The sequence below is a fragment of the Simochromis diagramma genome, unplaced genomic scaffold, assembly GCF_900408965.1.
Source record: "Simochromis diagramma unplaced genomic scaffold, fSimDia1.1 OVJJ01000753.1, whole genome shotgun sequence".
Lineage (NCBI taxonomy): Eukaryota > Metazoa > Chordata > Actinopteri > Cichliformes > Cichlidae > Simochromis > Simochromis diagramma.
Genome location: NW_024387523.1, coordinates 3,589,677 through 3,605,986, shown reverse-complemented (window position 1 = coordinate 3,605,986; position 16,310 = coordinate 3,589,677). Strand labels below are relative to the sequence as shown.

General features: G+C 41.4%; 2 protein-coding genes across 3 annotated transcripts; one reads left to right on the top strand and one right to left on the bottom strand.

Annotated features, from left to right (window-relative positions):
• Positions 1-517: 517 nt before the first annotated feature.
• On the bottom strand, positions 518-10,092 carry eva1bb (eva-1 homolog Bb (C. elegans)). Of its 2 annotated transcripts, XM_040021148.1 has the most exons (4): positions 6,934-10,092; positions 6,730-6,785; positions 2,212-2,352; positions 518-1,599 (listed from the first exon to the last, which is right to left on the bottom strand). In XM_040021148.1, the coding sequence occupies exons 3-4, from the start codon at positions 2,276-2,278 to the stop codon at positions 1,166-1,168; spliced, it is 501 nt and encodes a 166-aa protein (XP_039877082.1). In that variant the 5' UTR covers positions 2,279-2,352; positions 6,730-6,785; positions 6,934-10,092; the 3' UTR covers positions 518-1,165. The 2 variants fall into 2 exon arrangements, with proteins under 2 accessions (XP_039877082.1, XP_039877081.1); XM_040021147.1 differs by lacking the exon at positions 6,730-6,785.
• A 960-nt stretch (positions 10,093-11,052) lies between these two features.
• On the top strand, positions 11,053-14,987 carry si:dkey-206d17.12 (uncharacterized protein LOC563108 homolog). The gene is made up of 3 exons (XM_040021146.1): positions 11,053-12,039; positions 12,133-12,233; positions 12,708-14,987. Exons 1-3 carry the CDS (start codon positions 11,954-11,956, stop codon positions 13,652-13,654), a joined length of 1,134 nt encoding a protein of 377 aa, XP_039877080.1. The 5' UTR covers positions 11,053-11,953; the 3' UTR covers positions 13,655-14,987.
• Positions 14,988-16,310: the final 1,323 nt, after the last annotated feature.

Sequence of the window (16,310 nt, the reverse complement as noted above, 5' to 3'; positions counted from 1 at the left end):
GGTAGCCTCTGTGGATTTTCTCCTTTATAATAATCATGAATAGACTGGATTTAATTGTATTTTTCTTACAATCATCTGTCTAGATAACTGAGTTTTAATCAATAAACTCTTCGATGTGTGTGTGCTGTTGGAGTGTTTTGGGGCATTTTAACAGCTTACTGTATGTGACTAATAGTGTGGATGCTGTGGGGTACTGACGATCCCAAAACTCCATGCTAACATTGAAGCTTCATAATGTGTGGGAAAATCAGAGGCCTTCTTTTATACTGACTATGTTTTTTTAATCTCCCTTATTTCACATCATTGTGATATGGAAGCTTGTTTCTACCACATAAAGAAATGTTTTTTGCCATCTGTAATCATCATTTTGGGTTTTTATATCAGCTTTGACTTATTAACTTGAAATGTGCAGATAGAGCAAGATCAGCATATTCTTAACAATTTTTCTTCATTTATTCTTTCTTTCTTTTTAAAAATTGTTTATTCTTCATTTTGGAAAATAGTGACTCTAAGACCATTTGTTTATTAAAAAGTGGTTTAGCTTTAATTATTCACATTCCAAAGATGAATACACATGAAGCCAACCTTCCCCCAAAAACAAACACTTGTGCATAAAATATGTGATAGTCCACATTTATGGAGGCCCAAAGTGTCCGATTTTCCATAATAATAAATTAAAATAATGAAATAAAAAAATTATATGAGGAGATACGCAACATGCAACCCCAAACCTCTAAAATAATTTGGTGTGCGTTTGTTTTTTTAGTTCACATTTGTAATTTTTCATAATGCCACTACATCTTGACTGAGAAACACTTCAAGCATGAAAAAAAAGCTGATTAAAAATAACTTTTATGAATTTTTAAATGGTTAGCTTGCATACATATTTTCTCTCTTATTATTCATATTTATTTTTGTAATACTACAATTTATTTAGGGACTTTAAAAATACTAGTATTTTGTTGTGAGTAGAGTGGATTTTCTTCTAAATTTCATTTTACATGATAAAAGTTAAGTTATTGCAAACTCTTTAATCGGTAAATAATATATATTTATTTTTAATGTTGCCATTAGTTTGCGTCCATTTTTGTGCCTCCATACAAGGCACGTTTCTCTCCATTGGTTGTCCCTTACAGGTTTTTTAAAAGCTCAGTCCAAGTCTCTCTTAGTGGTAATGAACTCGTCCAATCGTCCCGGTCCCCGTAACCAGGATGTCCGGCTGCCCGTTCCTCCAGATCTCCCTGACGATTCGCTCCCTCTCCTCCAGCCGTCGAGCCTTCTCCAGCTCCTCGGCCGAGGTGAAAACGTTCAGGCTCCTCAGAGTGCCGTTAGACTGGCTGCTGCGGTCACTCAGAGGACCCACTGTCACTTTAGGGATCTCCGTATCCACCGCCCTCTCCTCTCCTACACTCTCCTCCTCTTCTTCCTCATCCTCCTCCTCTTCACTGGACTCCTTGAGCTGTCTCCTCGATGGAGACGGAGGTGGTTTTCTGTGGCGGCGAGCCCTGCAAGTGATGCCGGCCACCAGGAGGCACAGCGCCATGAAAAGCCCGAAGCAGACGCCCATCATGAAGTAGAGGGCAAAGCTCTCTGGATTGGCTGCACAAGAAGAGGGAAGAAAAACTAATTTACTGAAATAAAAGCATTAAAAAGTGGATTTATTAAGCTTTTCTTTATTTTCTGTCATCTCTATACTGTTAGAGTGGTGGATGCTCATATCAAAGACAGCGAAAGTTTCAAATACTCAGATCAGTGTATGTTAAAGTAAACCCTGTGAGCCAAAAACTCAGGTTTCAGACTCTAAACGCTTGATTTTCACCAGATTTTCTACTCTTGGCTCTTTGTGATGTCACTAAGAAGGGATATCCCTAATATGGCCGCCTCAGGCAGAGCGTTATTAAAGCAAACTATTATGGCTCTAGGTGTGAGCACAAAGGCCCCACCCACTGTTGTTAAACCCTTCTGTTTGCACGAGGCAGCCAATCAGAATGAAGTTTAAAGTATAAAGTTACATAAAGATTTCTTTGAACTGTAACATGCAGAGTTACTCGTGTAGGAGCTTAGAAAGAAATATTCATGTACAACCTACGTAAAGTCATACAGTGTGGTGTAGCAAGCTGCCTGCGGTTTTATAGATTCATCTAATAACCCCTTGAGGTTGTCCCCAACTCCATGGTGGAAGCCACACTTAAAGCCCTGCTAAGATTTTACCTTTGATGTGAGCGTAGGTCGCCATGCTGTTACTCAGCAGCTCCATATCTCTCTTAATGGGCTCCATCTTGGTTCACTGTGGGTTCAGACACGCACCATCTCCTTTTACGCGTTTACCTCCTGGATAACCCGAGGCAGATCCTGTCAGAAAAACAAGAAAAACAAATGCTTTCAAAGTCATCTCAAAAGAAAAAAAAAGTGTTTTAAGCCTAAAAAATGCATTGCTCCAAAGCACCACCCGTCATTCTTCTGATCTAAATGGGTGTCAGAGGTCAGGAGACATTGTCTTCCTCTGACGACACTCAAGCCAGGCAGAGAGGACGGCAGCGAGAGGTCTGCTGAGACCGATGGGGATGTTTATATTTATGAGAGAGGCGCCTTTCCGGCTACGCAGTTTTTATTTTTTTTCCCACAGAAGAAGTGGCATGTCAGGTTTCACATGTTCACTCCAAGAAACTCACACTCGTGATGGGAGACCGGCAGGAAGTGAAAAGGTCGGGTTCACAGAAATGTAGCAGTGAGTTTCTAATTTCTGCCTCTTCCCCAAAACAATGGAGCTGAGAGGAGTTGTGTTTGTTTTGCACACAAGGTTTCACAGCAAGTTATTTCATTATTTAATTGGTATTTATATAAAGTAGGAGCATTTCTCTATTGTTAGCTTGTGATAATCTTTTGGCAGGTGTTAGATTTTAGTAAGTCATTAAACTGGATGTAATATTCTTTTGTTTATTATCTGTCATATGCACTCACTGGCCACTTCTTTAAGTACACTTGTTCAATGCTCTATAACATAAATATCTATTATATATCTAAATGGTCAAGATGACCTGCTTAAGTTCAAACTGAGCATCAAAATGTGGAATAATGGTGATGTGAGTGACTTGGAATGTGTCATCATTGTTGGTGCCAGACTGGTCTGAGTTTCTCAGAAAGTGAAAAAGAGAAAGTATGCAGTGAGCAGCAGCTCTGTGGGCCAAGATGTCTTGTTGATGTCTGAGGTCAAAGGAGGCCAGATTGTTTTGAGCTGATAGGAAGGCCACAGTAACTCAAATAACCATTTGTTACACCAACGTATGCAGAAGAGCATCTCTGAATGTTAAAGCAGTTGGGCTACAACAGCAGAAGACACAGGTCCACCTTGGCTTGTATCATGGTGCAATGGTGGGGTGGATGTTTCCTTGACGCCTTCCCTTAGTGACCACAATGCACTCATCTTCTCATCGCTGCTTCCAGCAAGACAATGCACCATGTCACAAAACTCATGTTCCCTGTACTCGAATGACCTCCACAGTCAGCAGACTGTGATCCAACACAGCACCTCTGAGATGTGGTGGAACAGGAGATTCTCATCGTGGATGTGCAACCAACAAATCTACAGCAGCTGCGTGATGCTGTCATGTCAGTATGGACCAAAATCTCTGAGAATGTTTCCAGCACCTTATTGAATCTGTGCCACAAAGAATTAATTAAAGTGTACCGTGAGAACACAGAGTACAAACGTGGCAAACACGCCGTTGTCCCTCTTTGCAATGCATTGAGGAAGTAAAGAAGCTGCTCACAGCTGCAAAAACTTAAAACTAATTGTTTTAATGGGGGTTAAACAGCCTCAGGGATGCCTACAAAAACATTAAGAAAAATGGCACCTAAATCTCCGGGAGAGACATTCTGTTTTTTGTTAGAGATGTTTAACAAGTATTTCACTGTTAGCAAATTTAATTATCATTCAAGAGAGTAATCATGGTTAAATATATATATATATATATATATATATTTAATCCTGAGGACAGCCACGGATGTCAGCACAAAACGACCTGATATTTCCCATACAAAAAAAAGCTTCTCAGAGCGACTGCATCCTTCTGTTATTTGGGTGAATCGACCCTTTAAGAGAGCGAGGGGCTGCATTAGACCGCGGTAGATGGATTTGCTCCGGACCCGTCTCGCAGACGGTCCCACGGTTACAGTAAGGATTGACGTAAACATGATGACTGATACTTCCCACCCCCTCACATTCCCTGTCACTACAAAAACAATTTCCATGGGAGCCGAATGTTTTTCTTTCTCCTGCTCTCTCTCTGGGGAGGACCAAACCGTGCCCCGTTCCAGTTGCTGCTGCTGGGGGTTTGGGTCGCTCTCCCACCCTGATCTTTATCCCAGCGACTTTTGGCAGCCCCAGTGTGCTCTCAAAGGCTTTCTTTAATTTGCTTTTGGGCAAATTAAAGTTGGAGTTGCTTTGCGGCTGGCTCGGGGTCCATTTACTCATGGGAACTGGTGGTTCCCAACCAACGCTGCCTTCTGTTTGGGATTTAATCAAAGAAGAAGCGTGACTACTTCTGCACCCTCAATTTGCTGCCCCCAGACCTTAACAACATAAGTGAGCAATTTAGTTTTCAGCTTAGCTCGATTCAAACGATTAAAGACTGACTTTACACCCTGTACTTTTACACAGTTTATCAAGACTGCAGCATTTATCACAGCAGCACATATCACCTCATTCTTTCTAAGTTTTTTTTGTTTGCATCAACACTCACGTGTCTGTGGGCAAAAATATCAAGCAAATCTCAGCTTAGGTTAACTTGAACTCCATCTGCACAGAGATTTAACATTGAGGTTACATTTTATTTATTTTTTAACTTAAATTTTAAATAAAAACGAGGAAACAGTTATAAAGTGTTATGCAACAGCAGGGAGCAATTTGTCCGGGGATTGGGGGAGGATTTCCTTCAGTGTCTGCTTAGTTATTTTTATTTTTCCGGTGGGGATAAAAGTTCTTTCCATAATCTGATTTTTATCATTGCATCTTGAAACAGTCCACAGCACAAACAACAATCCCAAACTGACTTTCACTATCAGCGCTGGGAAAGTGAGATGACACTGCAGGAGGCCAGATGATCCAGATCCACTTTTCATAACGCTGCCAAGCACCGCTTAGAACAACAACTAGAATGAACTTAAATCTTTAAAAATGATCCTTTATTTTTTATCTATTTAAATTATTATTATATTATTTTTTTTATTTTGTTTACCTATTCTTTTAAACTACCATTAATGGAATAAAAACAGAGAAAATCAAAGACTCACAAAATTTAAAAACAATTAATTAAAAAACATCCCCAGGCCTTCCTGCTCAGTTTATGTTTCTACTTTCAGGTCACACAGAATAAAATAGTTAATTTTTTTTAAATTTGGGGATTTGTAGGTTCTCAGTTGTCCAGGTCGTGTGAGTCTTGAGCACAGGGAGGAGCGTCCCCATGGGGGTGGTCCTGAGGGTTGTTGACCCACTACTGATCATGTGAGCAAATTTGTGACAAAAGGTGTGGGTCATTACGATCAGACGTTTCAGCTCTTGAGACTAAATGTCTTCACAAACTTAAAAAAGTCCATCTGGTCATTCTAAGAGTCAGAGAGGAGGATTATCCAGGGTATGTACAACAGGCTGTCGATTACAGCTTGCATTCTATAAGCCAGTGAGCTTGAGGTTTCATAGTCAAATCCACAATATGTGACCATTTCACCAGTCACTATGTTAACGACTGCAAAAACTTATAGGCTTTTTGTTAGGTCCATCTTTTGGAAGTAACCATGAGAAGACTAAAGGAAAGCTGCCAAAACTCACTTAATTATATATTGAATATGACCTGAAGTGAGTGACTGAGGCCATAAACTTAGTGTTTACAAAGGGCTGTTCTCTGATAGAACTAGAAGTCTTTTTCCAACCACACATTTCCCCCCTGGTGGTCATGAAAAAGAATGCAGTTTTAAGGCACTTTAGTGTTAGCATCACCTTTCAAACCTTCATAGTTTCAACTGTCTGTCTGCTAATCAACACACGTCACATTTGTTCACTTGGCTAAAAAGACTAAAGAATTAGGGTTTTGCAATTTATGTATGAGGTTATTTTTAGGGCAGAGACCTTTTATCTCAGCTTCACTTTAATTACAAATTTTTCTTTTTTTCAGTGCAGCATTCAGACTTTGTAAATTTTTTTGAAAAAAGTCCCCTCCATAAACTTTCTCATTTGTTTTAAGAAGGCGACGTTTTTAATGCTTAATTATACAGAGAAATGACACAAAGAGGCGCCTCTTTTTCTGTTTTCTCGATTACAGAATGAAATCGTGTATAAATATTTTTTTCTTCATGGCTCCAGGACTGGCAGTTTGTGGTGAGCTCGAAGCACCACACAAATACCAGAGGGAGGGACACATTTTGTGCAGCCGCAGTCTCGGGCAGACAGATTTAACACCTAACATTTCCAGACGAGTCCAACAACCTCCACGCAAGCATAGCCCGGCAGCTGTTTATGTGAAACCCTGTAAAATGCACTCCCGCTCGGCGCTTCCTGCTTAGATAATCCTGTTTAAGTCCAATGAGGAAACGTGAAACTGCTGGAAAAATCACTTTTTAACAGTAGTCAAAAAAATGAGAAATGAGGTGGAGCTGCTGTCAAAAACATTTAAAGAGAGTGAGATTAAGACTGATGGAAAATACATGTGACAGACTGGGTGTCAACATACTCACTGTGCTATAATTTTGGGCATGTTGCAGCTCCTCAGCTTGTAAAAACCTTTAATTGTCTGTGGTGTTGTAAAAAAAAAACAGGAGGCCATGCTAATAAACTACTGAGATGCATGACAGTAGAGCTTTATATTTGTTAAGGGGTGTAATAAAATTTAAAAAAATCTTTTTTCCCAGCAAAGATAAAGTTAAATAAAAGTCACTCACCTCAGTCATGCACAGGTTGACAGATTTAAAACTTCCGTATGCAAAACAAAGAATTCAGATCCACGTTTGGAGCCGGTCACTTAGATAAGACTCCCATCTTCTCTCGGGCAGAAAAGCAGCAGCTAGAGGTCGTGGGTCACTCGGAGTACGTGACAGCTGAGCAGACGCTGCTGGACTGAAGAGCGAGCAGCCCTCCACTGTGATTCACTCCCTCTCATCCCTCAGAGGGAGGAGGACCAGCCAGCAGTGGTCCACACTTGTGTTTTGGAGGAGGTCTTTCCTTTTCCTGAGAGAAGTGAAAGCCATGCATGCTTCACTGCCATCTAACTCCAAAATAAAAATTCCAAACTGCGCTGAAGTCTTTTTTTTTAGCTATTCTATCCTCTCCAGGTATGACCCACACACTCCTGACCAGAGGGAGGTGATCTCTCTCTCCTGCTGGATGCCCAACACTGAGGTCTGTTCACAGTTAAGCCAGGAGGGTGGAACAGGAAATAGCTAGGTGGCTGCTGTGGGCATGCTGCTGTGGGGGCTCGTGGATTAATTGAGCTCTTTGTGTTTTAATCTGAGCCTGGAGGGGAGTAAAAAGAGCTCAGAGTGAGGTTTGTGGAGCAGGAGAGGAGACCGATGAATAGATTGATACTTCATGGGGAAATCTGACTTGGACTTTACAAAGCTGGAGCTTTCCACACGACACCAGGAGATACAAATTTTAAAACCTATCAAACAACTGAAACAGGAGATGCTCATAGTTGATTTGAGCTACACTGCAGTGTCACACAGCCGACACATTATTAATATAACTGATCAAAAGAGCAAAATAGTTCTTAAACCAGTCCAGTTTGCACCTTTGAACTCAGTCCAGCAGCCCAGAACACCCAATCAACATTACATGCCAGGTTATCGTGTTTTAAGGAAACTATATGGTTACTAAGATTTTTGTAGGGCTGCACTTGAGTAACTGAATAACCATGGGACTGTGGTCGTCAATGTGTGTGTCAAAAATAATCTCCTCTGTCTTTTATTACATTTAAAAACTCATTTCACTTTCGCTGCTTGATTTTAGCAAAACCATACAGGCTTGGAGACCCTTGGAAACCACTGGTTGCTAGGGACAAATAAGGATTCCACAACTGGTTGGCAATTGATTGCCTACAGTTGTTAGGTCAAATGGAAATTCTCCTTGCGTCAGGTTGCTAGCAGTTTCATGGAAGACACCAACTCATCTGTAACCACTCACCAGCTACTCGCAGAGCAGCAGTGAAACTTGAAAAGGTGCGATGCAAACCAGAAATGGAGAACGTTAACCTTCAAAGTAAAAGTAAAGCACTATTTTGCTCTGAAGGTCAAGTTTGTGTTGCACTTTTCCAAGTTTCATTACAACTCTGTGAATGTTTGCAGACAAGTTGGCATCTTCCATACAAACTACAGGCAACCACAGCAATCTACAAGCAACAAAACGCAATCACAGGCAGGTCTTTGGTTCAGCACCCTGTTGGCAACCATTTTCAAATCAACTAATACTCAACCACTGGTCTGGGGAATACACACATTTCTTCTTAGCGACTGGAGACTGCAAGGGGGTTGCCAACTGGTCTATAGGCCTGTGTGACTGAGAGCTTTGTCAAAAAGGTAAGTCTATATTTTTCCATTCAATTCAACTGAAGAAACTAAATTCATTTAAGTGAACTGAAGTGAACCTGACTCTGTGGCCTGCTGGGAGTGAATTTAAACCTCAGCCGAAGCCAAAATATGATTAATTGCACAGAACTGGATATGAGCGCATTCATCATTTTAACAGTATGTGCGACAGAAAATAACAAAAACCAACACAGCCCCCCTTTAATTTCTAAAAGTATGAGCATATAATTCTACAGACTGACTACAGTGATGAAAGCAGGGCTTGTCTTTCTTATTTATACTGGTGCTTTTTCCTGTAACACTAACCCAGACTCTTAAGTATTGCAAAAGACCTGTTTATGCGGTTGTAAAGTACTATTCTGAGTCTAGTGAGCGTTGATGTGGCACTCACTGGTGTTTTTAGCACAGCAATAAGCGGTTATTATGTGGTTGCTGTCATTCAAACACTCAGGGTTGGTCAAGAGAAAAATATGTCCCTAAAATCACTCTGAGGCTAAAGCCCAAAACAATGATCCAACTGCTGAGGGACATTCCTGCGTGCATATTCCTCCTAATTTAATGCACTCAGTAACGGCTGGTGAACCTCCGCCCTTTTTGTCCACAGTGCAGGGTTTATCTGCTCCAGCTGCCTGTGTTATGTCAGGCCTGTCCTCTTCCTGATGCTGTGTAGGAATAACATAGCACTTTGCAAATTCCCCAGATTCCCGATCGCAACTGCGCACGGGTAGAACACCAAGCAAAACACTACCTTCCTTTCACCCGCCACGCTTGTCTCCACTGGCTAAAAAACAAGAGTGGATGTCACTGTTGTGACTGAGAGCGACTTGCTCGCTGATGCAGAGATGTTTGTGGAGCTGTGGAAACAGGTCAGCTTGTTTTTCCCCACCAGTGACTAATGTTTTCCTGCATACAGGCAGTGATTAACTTAGGGCTGTTTTTTTTTTAACACACAGAAAGATGGGCTTTGTGATGCTCACCATTTACCAGTAAATACACTGGCCCTCACACCACAACCGCATTCAGTGTCAGCTGCAATATGAGCCATTCAATTCTCATAAAACGGAGCTGGAGCAGAGAGATTAACTTTGGGAATAATTTGGTAAGAAAAGACAAGTCCCTCAAAGTATTTTTACAACTAAATTAAAATGATAACGTACTGAAAGACAGACAAAAGAGATCTTTAATAATGCGATAGCACAAAAGTTAGGATAGTTAATTAAGTTGCTGGCTGGAGGGAGTTATTAGAGAGCGACACATCAAAAGGCCCAGAATGACAGTGAGGAGGTTAATAAGTTGAGTCATTTTGTTGTGGGGAGCAAACCACAACTGTGGGAGAAGTTAACTAATGCTTAAATCCCGCTAAAGGGAAACCTACTTAAAAAAAAGAAACATGGGCCAAAATAAACAAGCTGCAACCTCTGGCGGTGGAAAAATTGAGCCTGTAGTTGCTCCAAAAGCGAGTCAAATCTCATAAGACCCCCAAGTTTAAATTTCGTTCTTTATAACAACAGTGTGGAGTAGGGCTGGGCGATATGACCCAAAATTCATATCTCGATATTTTTTAGCTGGATGGCGATATAAGATATATATCTCGATATTTTTTTTTAAGCCATAAAATAAGAACAAAAAGAGAGTTCTTAGTCAAAGCTGTGTCCCAGATGTCACACAGGCACTTGTACAGGTGACCATAAATGGCACCTGTACAAGTGCCATTTATGGTCCTTATACACACACAATACGGTAATATTACGTTGAAGCACAGTACGTATCACTCCGCGAAGCTCCTCGGTAGCCGTAATGCGCCGACAATCTATCAAGCGGTGCAGCTCCGTAGCTTACCAAAGTCGTACTCAAACATTTTTGACAGATTGCTGAGCGCCGTGTACCACATAAAATCGGTTCGCCGCCATCAAGCACAACCAGAATTCATACATAAGGCGCGCTATCAACTTTTGAGAGAATGAAAGGATTTTAGGGTTAGCGCGGTTAGCTCGTTAGCACGTTGACGCCGTCCAGCCCCACGCATAGGGCGATGCGCAGTAACTCGTTAACGGAGATTTGCCATGTCCATCTTGTCGCTGCCTGCACGTGAAGCGATGGGGGAGGAGGGGGAGTTGTCTTCAGTGAAGGCGAGGCGGAGTAACGTTGCGTAGAGACAAAAGTGGACGAAAGAGAGGCAAACTTGCGGCTCCACAACTATAATTATAACGTAACATAGACTATATCGATATAAAGGATATTGTCACATCTTATATCTCGTATAAAATTATATCGATATGTTTTAAAAACTCGATATATCGCCCAGCTCTAGTGTGGAGGTGACTTTTGTTTTTAGCTGATCCGTCTGGTGAGTAAAAAGCATGGCTGCTTACATTGACAGGTGTACCTCACTGGTGTTATAATAGCAAAAAATGTAGGTGTCCAGATTCTGCAAATGAGGTGTAGAAAATACTATAAAAATTAGGAGAAATGTATGATAAATGTATTTTTGCTATTTAGTACAAATATGAGGAGGTGCACCTCAAAAGGCACAAAAAGCAACTGCTTTAGGGTATTCTCTATGTTTAAGAGATAAGACTCTTCACTGTTTAAAGATCTGAATGGGCATTTAGTGATGACCCTGAGCTTAATTTGCGGCTCCTCTCGGCTCCACAAAGATTAAGCTCTTTGTTTTGTTCCTCTAGCCACTCCTTTAGGGTTAAACTGTGCTCCTTCTGCAATTTTTCTAATTATGGAGTTCCACAGGGCTCTGTCCTGGGATGAATTCTATTCACATTATACATGCTTCCCTTGGAAGGCAAGGCATAGCATACAGTGTCATCACTATGCAGATGATACCCAGCTTAATCTATCCATGAAGCCAAATGACACACAGCAGTTAGCTGAACTATAGGAATGTCTTATAGACATAAAGAGCTGGATGACTTTTAATTTCCTGATTCTAAAACTGAGTTATTGTACTCGGCCCTAAAGATTTTAGAATCTTTAGAATTATTATCAGGTTGTCCTCAAAGCTCCTTGGAAAGCCTTCAGTTGATCCAGCGAGTATACTGACAAGGACTGGGAAGCGAGATCATGTTTATCCCATATTGGCTTCCCTTCAATGGCTCCCTGTTAAATCCACAGAAAAAATTCAGAATCCTTCTCCTCATATTCAAAGTCTTGAATAATCAGTCACTGGCTTTATTGTAGTGGCTCATCATTTCTCTGACTTAATGTTTGGCATCCAGATCAGCAAATTCTGCGTGAGCTGGAGAGGAAAAGGATTCTGGTGTTCACACCGTCGCGGCGCTATGCAGGCAAACGGGTGGTCTGTAATGACGACTGCTACATTGTCAAGCACGCCTTTGAGTCTGACGGCATCATCGTGTCCAACGACATGTACCGTGACCTTCAGGGAGAGAAGCCGGAGTGGAAGCGCTTCATCGAAGAGAGGCTGCTCATGTACTCCTTTGTTAATAACAAGTGAGTTTTGCGTTCCTGATACACAAGATCCCTACCAGCTAGTAACCTGAATTAACCAATGAGTGATGGTGTTTGCATTTCACCCCGATGCAGGTTTATGCCCCCCGATGATCCCCTCGGTCGACATGGACCAACCCTGGAGAACTTCCTGCGGAGGGTTCCAAAGACTCAGAAAAAACAGCCGTGTCCTTATGGTGAGAGAGCTTTTTTAAGACATGTAGCGCCATCAGGGGTCACAGTACAGCAAACATGGATCCCAAATACACAGTCAGGGTTAAAAAGGGAGATCTTGATGGTTTCAGCCCTCACAGATTTCAGATTTCAGATTTCAGAATCCAGTATTAAGGAGGCGACACTAAGACAAGTTAAACTTCACAGTGCTTGAGACAACCTACCTGCCAAAGTATAGTGGTGCAGTTTTAATTTCAAAGAATGCCCAATGTTGATCAGATTTAGTGTATTTTGTTGCACTTTGTGTAAAATTGATAAAGAAAAAACTATTTTAAGCAGTATTTTAGAAAAATTCCTTACTTTAACAAGATTATGTGCAGACTACTATATATATAGGGCTGTTATTCGACTGTTGCCTAGCCGAGACGTTTCTCTGCATGAAAAAAGAAATACTGCTTTGGTGGAGTTATAAAGCCTGCTGTTTATTCATTTTCCAGGGAAGAAATGTACTTATGGAATCAAATGTAAATTCAACCATCCCGAGCGAGCCAAACAGTCCAATCGTGCTCTTGCAGACGAGCTTCGAGAGAGTGCTAAGCAGCCTACTCCTTCTCAGAAACAATCTTCAGCTTGCTCCAGTCCTGTGCCTGGACTCAGCCTCCTGTTGGTGGAGGATATGGCGAAGAAACTGACTCTGGGAAACGAGAGCAGCTCCTTAAAAAAAGCTCATAAAAATGAAAAGGTAGCTCAGGTGAAGGCAAGTCACTGCTCCAGCAAGAAGGCCTCATCAAAGAAGGAGAAGTCCAGCAAACATGCGTCGTCTGATCACAACTCGGTGCAGCACAGCCGCTCTCAGGAGCAGCTGGACTCTGGTTTAGGCTCCATAGACAGCCAGCCGGTGGAAGCTCCTCGGAGTCTGAGTGATCACCAGTTTGGGCTACCGTACGGCAGCAGCCAGCAGTACTGCCCTCCAAAAAGTGCCCCGTGCAGCTGCTGCTCACATGGCACTGCCTCTTGTGGGAGTGCGCCGGCTTTCCCAACTCACAACATCGGGCCAGTGAGCAGCCACAGCGCTGATATGATGCCCTACAGTCTGCCCCACTATCCAAACTATTGCGCTTACCCACTTAGCATGAATCCATACAGCCAACTGACAAATTTCCAGCGCAGCCAAACCCACAGCTTCCAGAGGCCACAATGGTCCGATCCATACTGCGGTCAACCGGCGGTGGTCCGCAGCCTCCCGGGAGATCCCTCACACTGGGAGCCTCCTCCAAGGAAGCAACCAGGTCCCAGCTGGGAGGAGAGAGAGGTTATACGGAAAAAGCTCCTCGCTATCTTCAGCGCCCAGCTGGTGGATACAGCCATGGACATGTTCCCTCAGATGATGGATCCACAGATGCTCGTGGTCGAAATCCTCAAGTTGCAGAGTCAGCTGAGATGAGACGAATCCAGTCCGAGAACTCGTCTTTCAGTGGAAAGACTGAAGGTTAACATGAGTTTGTGTGTTTTGTATTGTGGTATCCACCTTGATTAAAAACTCTATTTGAATTCTTTGGAGTTGCCTCGCTGCAGTCTCACGTTAGAGGCAGGATGCAGTTGATACAAATTGTATCTTTATTTATAAATTTTAGCAAACATGTGGCTTTTAATGCTACTTAATTGGATTAACTGACACTCTTGAGGTCTACCTTTCATAGATACACTTATATAGTCAGATTCAGTCACCAGTGTGTTGTGCGGATGAGGAACACGTTCTCGATATTGATGTCTTTTTGGAAGAAGCTGACGTCTGAGAATGACCAACGAGCTCGGAAATGACTGCGAAGGTCGCCTTGTGTGTGTCTCAACAGTATTTAAGAACCGGCTGTGCTGTGCTGAGCTGCGTACTGAAATACCTTTTTGTGTCATATTGGCACTATGCATCTATTGTTTCTAAGACATCACTGTGCAGTGTTGTCAATCAACGTGTCAGGATAAAATATTTATGGCTGCATTCTCACATACACTCCCTGCAAATGGTAGTTGATCTCAATTGTCAGAGTTGTTTTTGACATGGTCTTTGAGCCAGAGTTTCTCTGTTTCTGGACTTAATAGTTTTTATTATGTGTGGAATATTGTATGTGATTCCTAGTTTCATAATTATATTTACATCATGGATAAAGTATGCATCGGTTAGCGTTCAGTTTTTAGTTATCTTAGAGTTTTTCTGCTCCAGGCTGTTAAGTCATCCTTGTTTTCAAGGTTCTTTATCTATTGTCTCAGTGTTTGTTGCCCCCCTTCTGTCTCCTTAGTTGGTCATGTCCGTGTCTGCAGTGTGGTTTTGTTTTTGTGGTTAGAGTTTTATTTTTTGTATTTCCTTTGAGCGTCCAAGTACGGGAATAAAGCTGCTTTATAGTTAATTCTGTCTGTCACCATGTGCTGCACCTGGGTCCTGCCTAACCTGCCATATAGCCGATTATGACAGTTTTATAGTCCTGGAAATTGGATTCTGTTTGCCTGGATGAAGCGTTTTCAGTGGAAGAAGCTGAGCTGCATCGAGATGAACTGATTCAAGTCTGTACTTGGATTGCTGCAAGTTTTATGATGGTTAATGTTCTCAGTTTAGATTATTTAATGTGTTTTTTGTGATATCAAGCTAACTGGAATTTAAAACACACCTCGAGTAAAACAGTAAAACGGTTATATTTATTCCACTTTATTTTACTACATGTATTCTGTTCTTTTTATGCTGATACAATGAAAGTTGTTGAAATAAAAATAAACAATTAGCAGTCGAGCTGTTTACATTGTGCTTTATTTACATGCATTTTAAAGACTTGATATATATACACCACTCACTTACCCAATGTGTTTGTAATAATATGGTGAATAACTGTGATAAAGTGGCAAACTTCACAAATACAGTACCTCTGCAGAAATTCCATTAATCCATTAAGTACTAACGTTTGGAGTCCAACCAGAACTACAAAGATCTAAAACATAAATTATTTCACCTCTAGTTGCTGCAAAAGTAATTTACTTGCAAAATGACATGGGTACAATCAGATGACAATCAGCTGAGTTAGGTCCCTGAGTTGAACTGTAACTGTTGGGAGACAGGTTGGCTCCCACCAACCAACATGTGCAACTGCATTGCAATCGAAAGTGGCTGTCCATTGAAGAAGTTGGCGCTTCTGAGTGAGCAGTTCGTTGGCGCTGCTACTTTTTACCAAATTGGGAAGAAATACCAGAATAAAAATGCAGATTTTTCCAGGTCGCAAGAAAATTGCCTTCCTATTTTTACTCTCAAGTTGCCCATCAGAGGTATATATGTCTAAAAATCTGTGTTCATGATAATTTAGATAATGATAGTTCTTGCTTCTTTAAAGAAGTGGTTTAGTTCAGTTTGGTTTTAATTAGATGAGGTCACCAGGAGGTGAATGCAAGCCAATTTAAGGTTCTTAAAAGTGATGTAAATCAACTGCGTGTGAGAGGCTTGTCAGCACAGGTAAATACCCTTAAACACACCCTGTCGAGTTTTGGAACACCTTAAATTTTACAAGTAGAATCTCACTATAGAAACACAAACATCTAGAACCACAGTGCATTTAGAAAGTCTTTAGACCCCTTCACTGTTCCCATCATTGTACACTCTGTAACCTGTTATAAAGTGAAAAAAAACATGCTTTTATATTCTTTGTGCAAATGTAGAGGAAATCATTTACTCTCATTTACAAAAGTTAGGCTCTTTCTTTCATCTCTCACACCCCTTGGCATCATTTATAGCTTTGAAAATTCTCCGGTAAGTTCCTCCAGGCTTTGAACACCTGGTTTTGGCCAATTTACTTCATTCATTTCATTCATTTGGGGATGATGCCTTCCTGTTCCAATATGTCCACCAGTGCACAAAGCAAGTCAAAAAAGATGTTTGAGGAGCTTGATGGAGTCCTGACCTCAACCTGATAAAACAACTTTGGGGTTAATTAGAGAGGAAACTGCGAGCCAGGTCTTCTCATCTAACTTCAGTGTCTCACCTCACAAATGCACCTCTGGAAGAACGGTCAAAAATTCCCATAAACACACTTCTGAACCTTGGAAAGACATCCCAGAAGAGTTTA

Coding starts and splice junctions, on each gene's coding strand:
- eva1bb (XM_040021148.1), bottom strand. CDS start 2,278: ATGGAGCCCATTAAGAGAGATATGGAGCTGCTGAGTAACAGCATGGCG. Junction 1,600..2,211: donor GACCTACGCTCACATCAAAG/GTAAAATCTTAG, acceptor CTTCTTGTGCAG/CCAATCCAGAGAGCTTTGCC.
- si:dkey-206d17.12 (XM_040021146.1), top strand. CDS start 11,954: ATGTACCGTGACCTTCAGGGAGAGAAGCCGGAGTGGAAGCGCTTCATC. Junction 12,040..12,132: donor TACTCCTTTGTTAATAACAA/GTGAGTTTTGCG, acceptor ACCCCGATGCAG/GTTTATGCCCCCCGATGATC. Junction 12,234..12,707: donor AAAACAGCCGTGTCCTTATG/GTGAGAGAGCTT, acceptor TTCATTTTCCAG/GGAAGAAATGTACTTATGGA.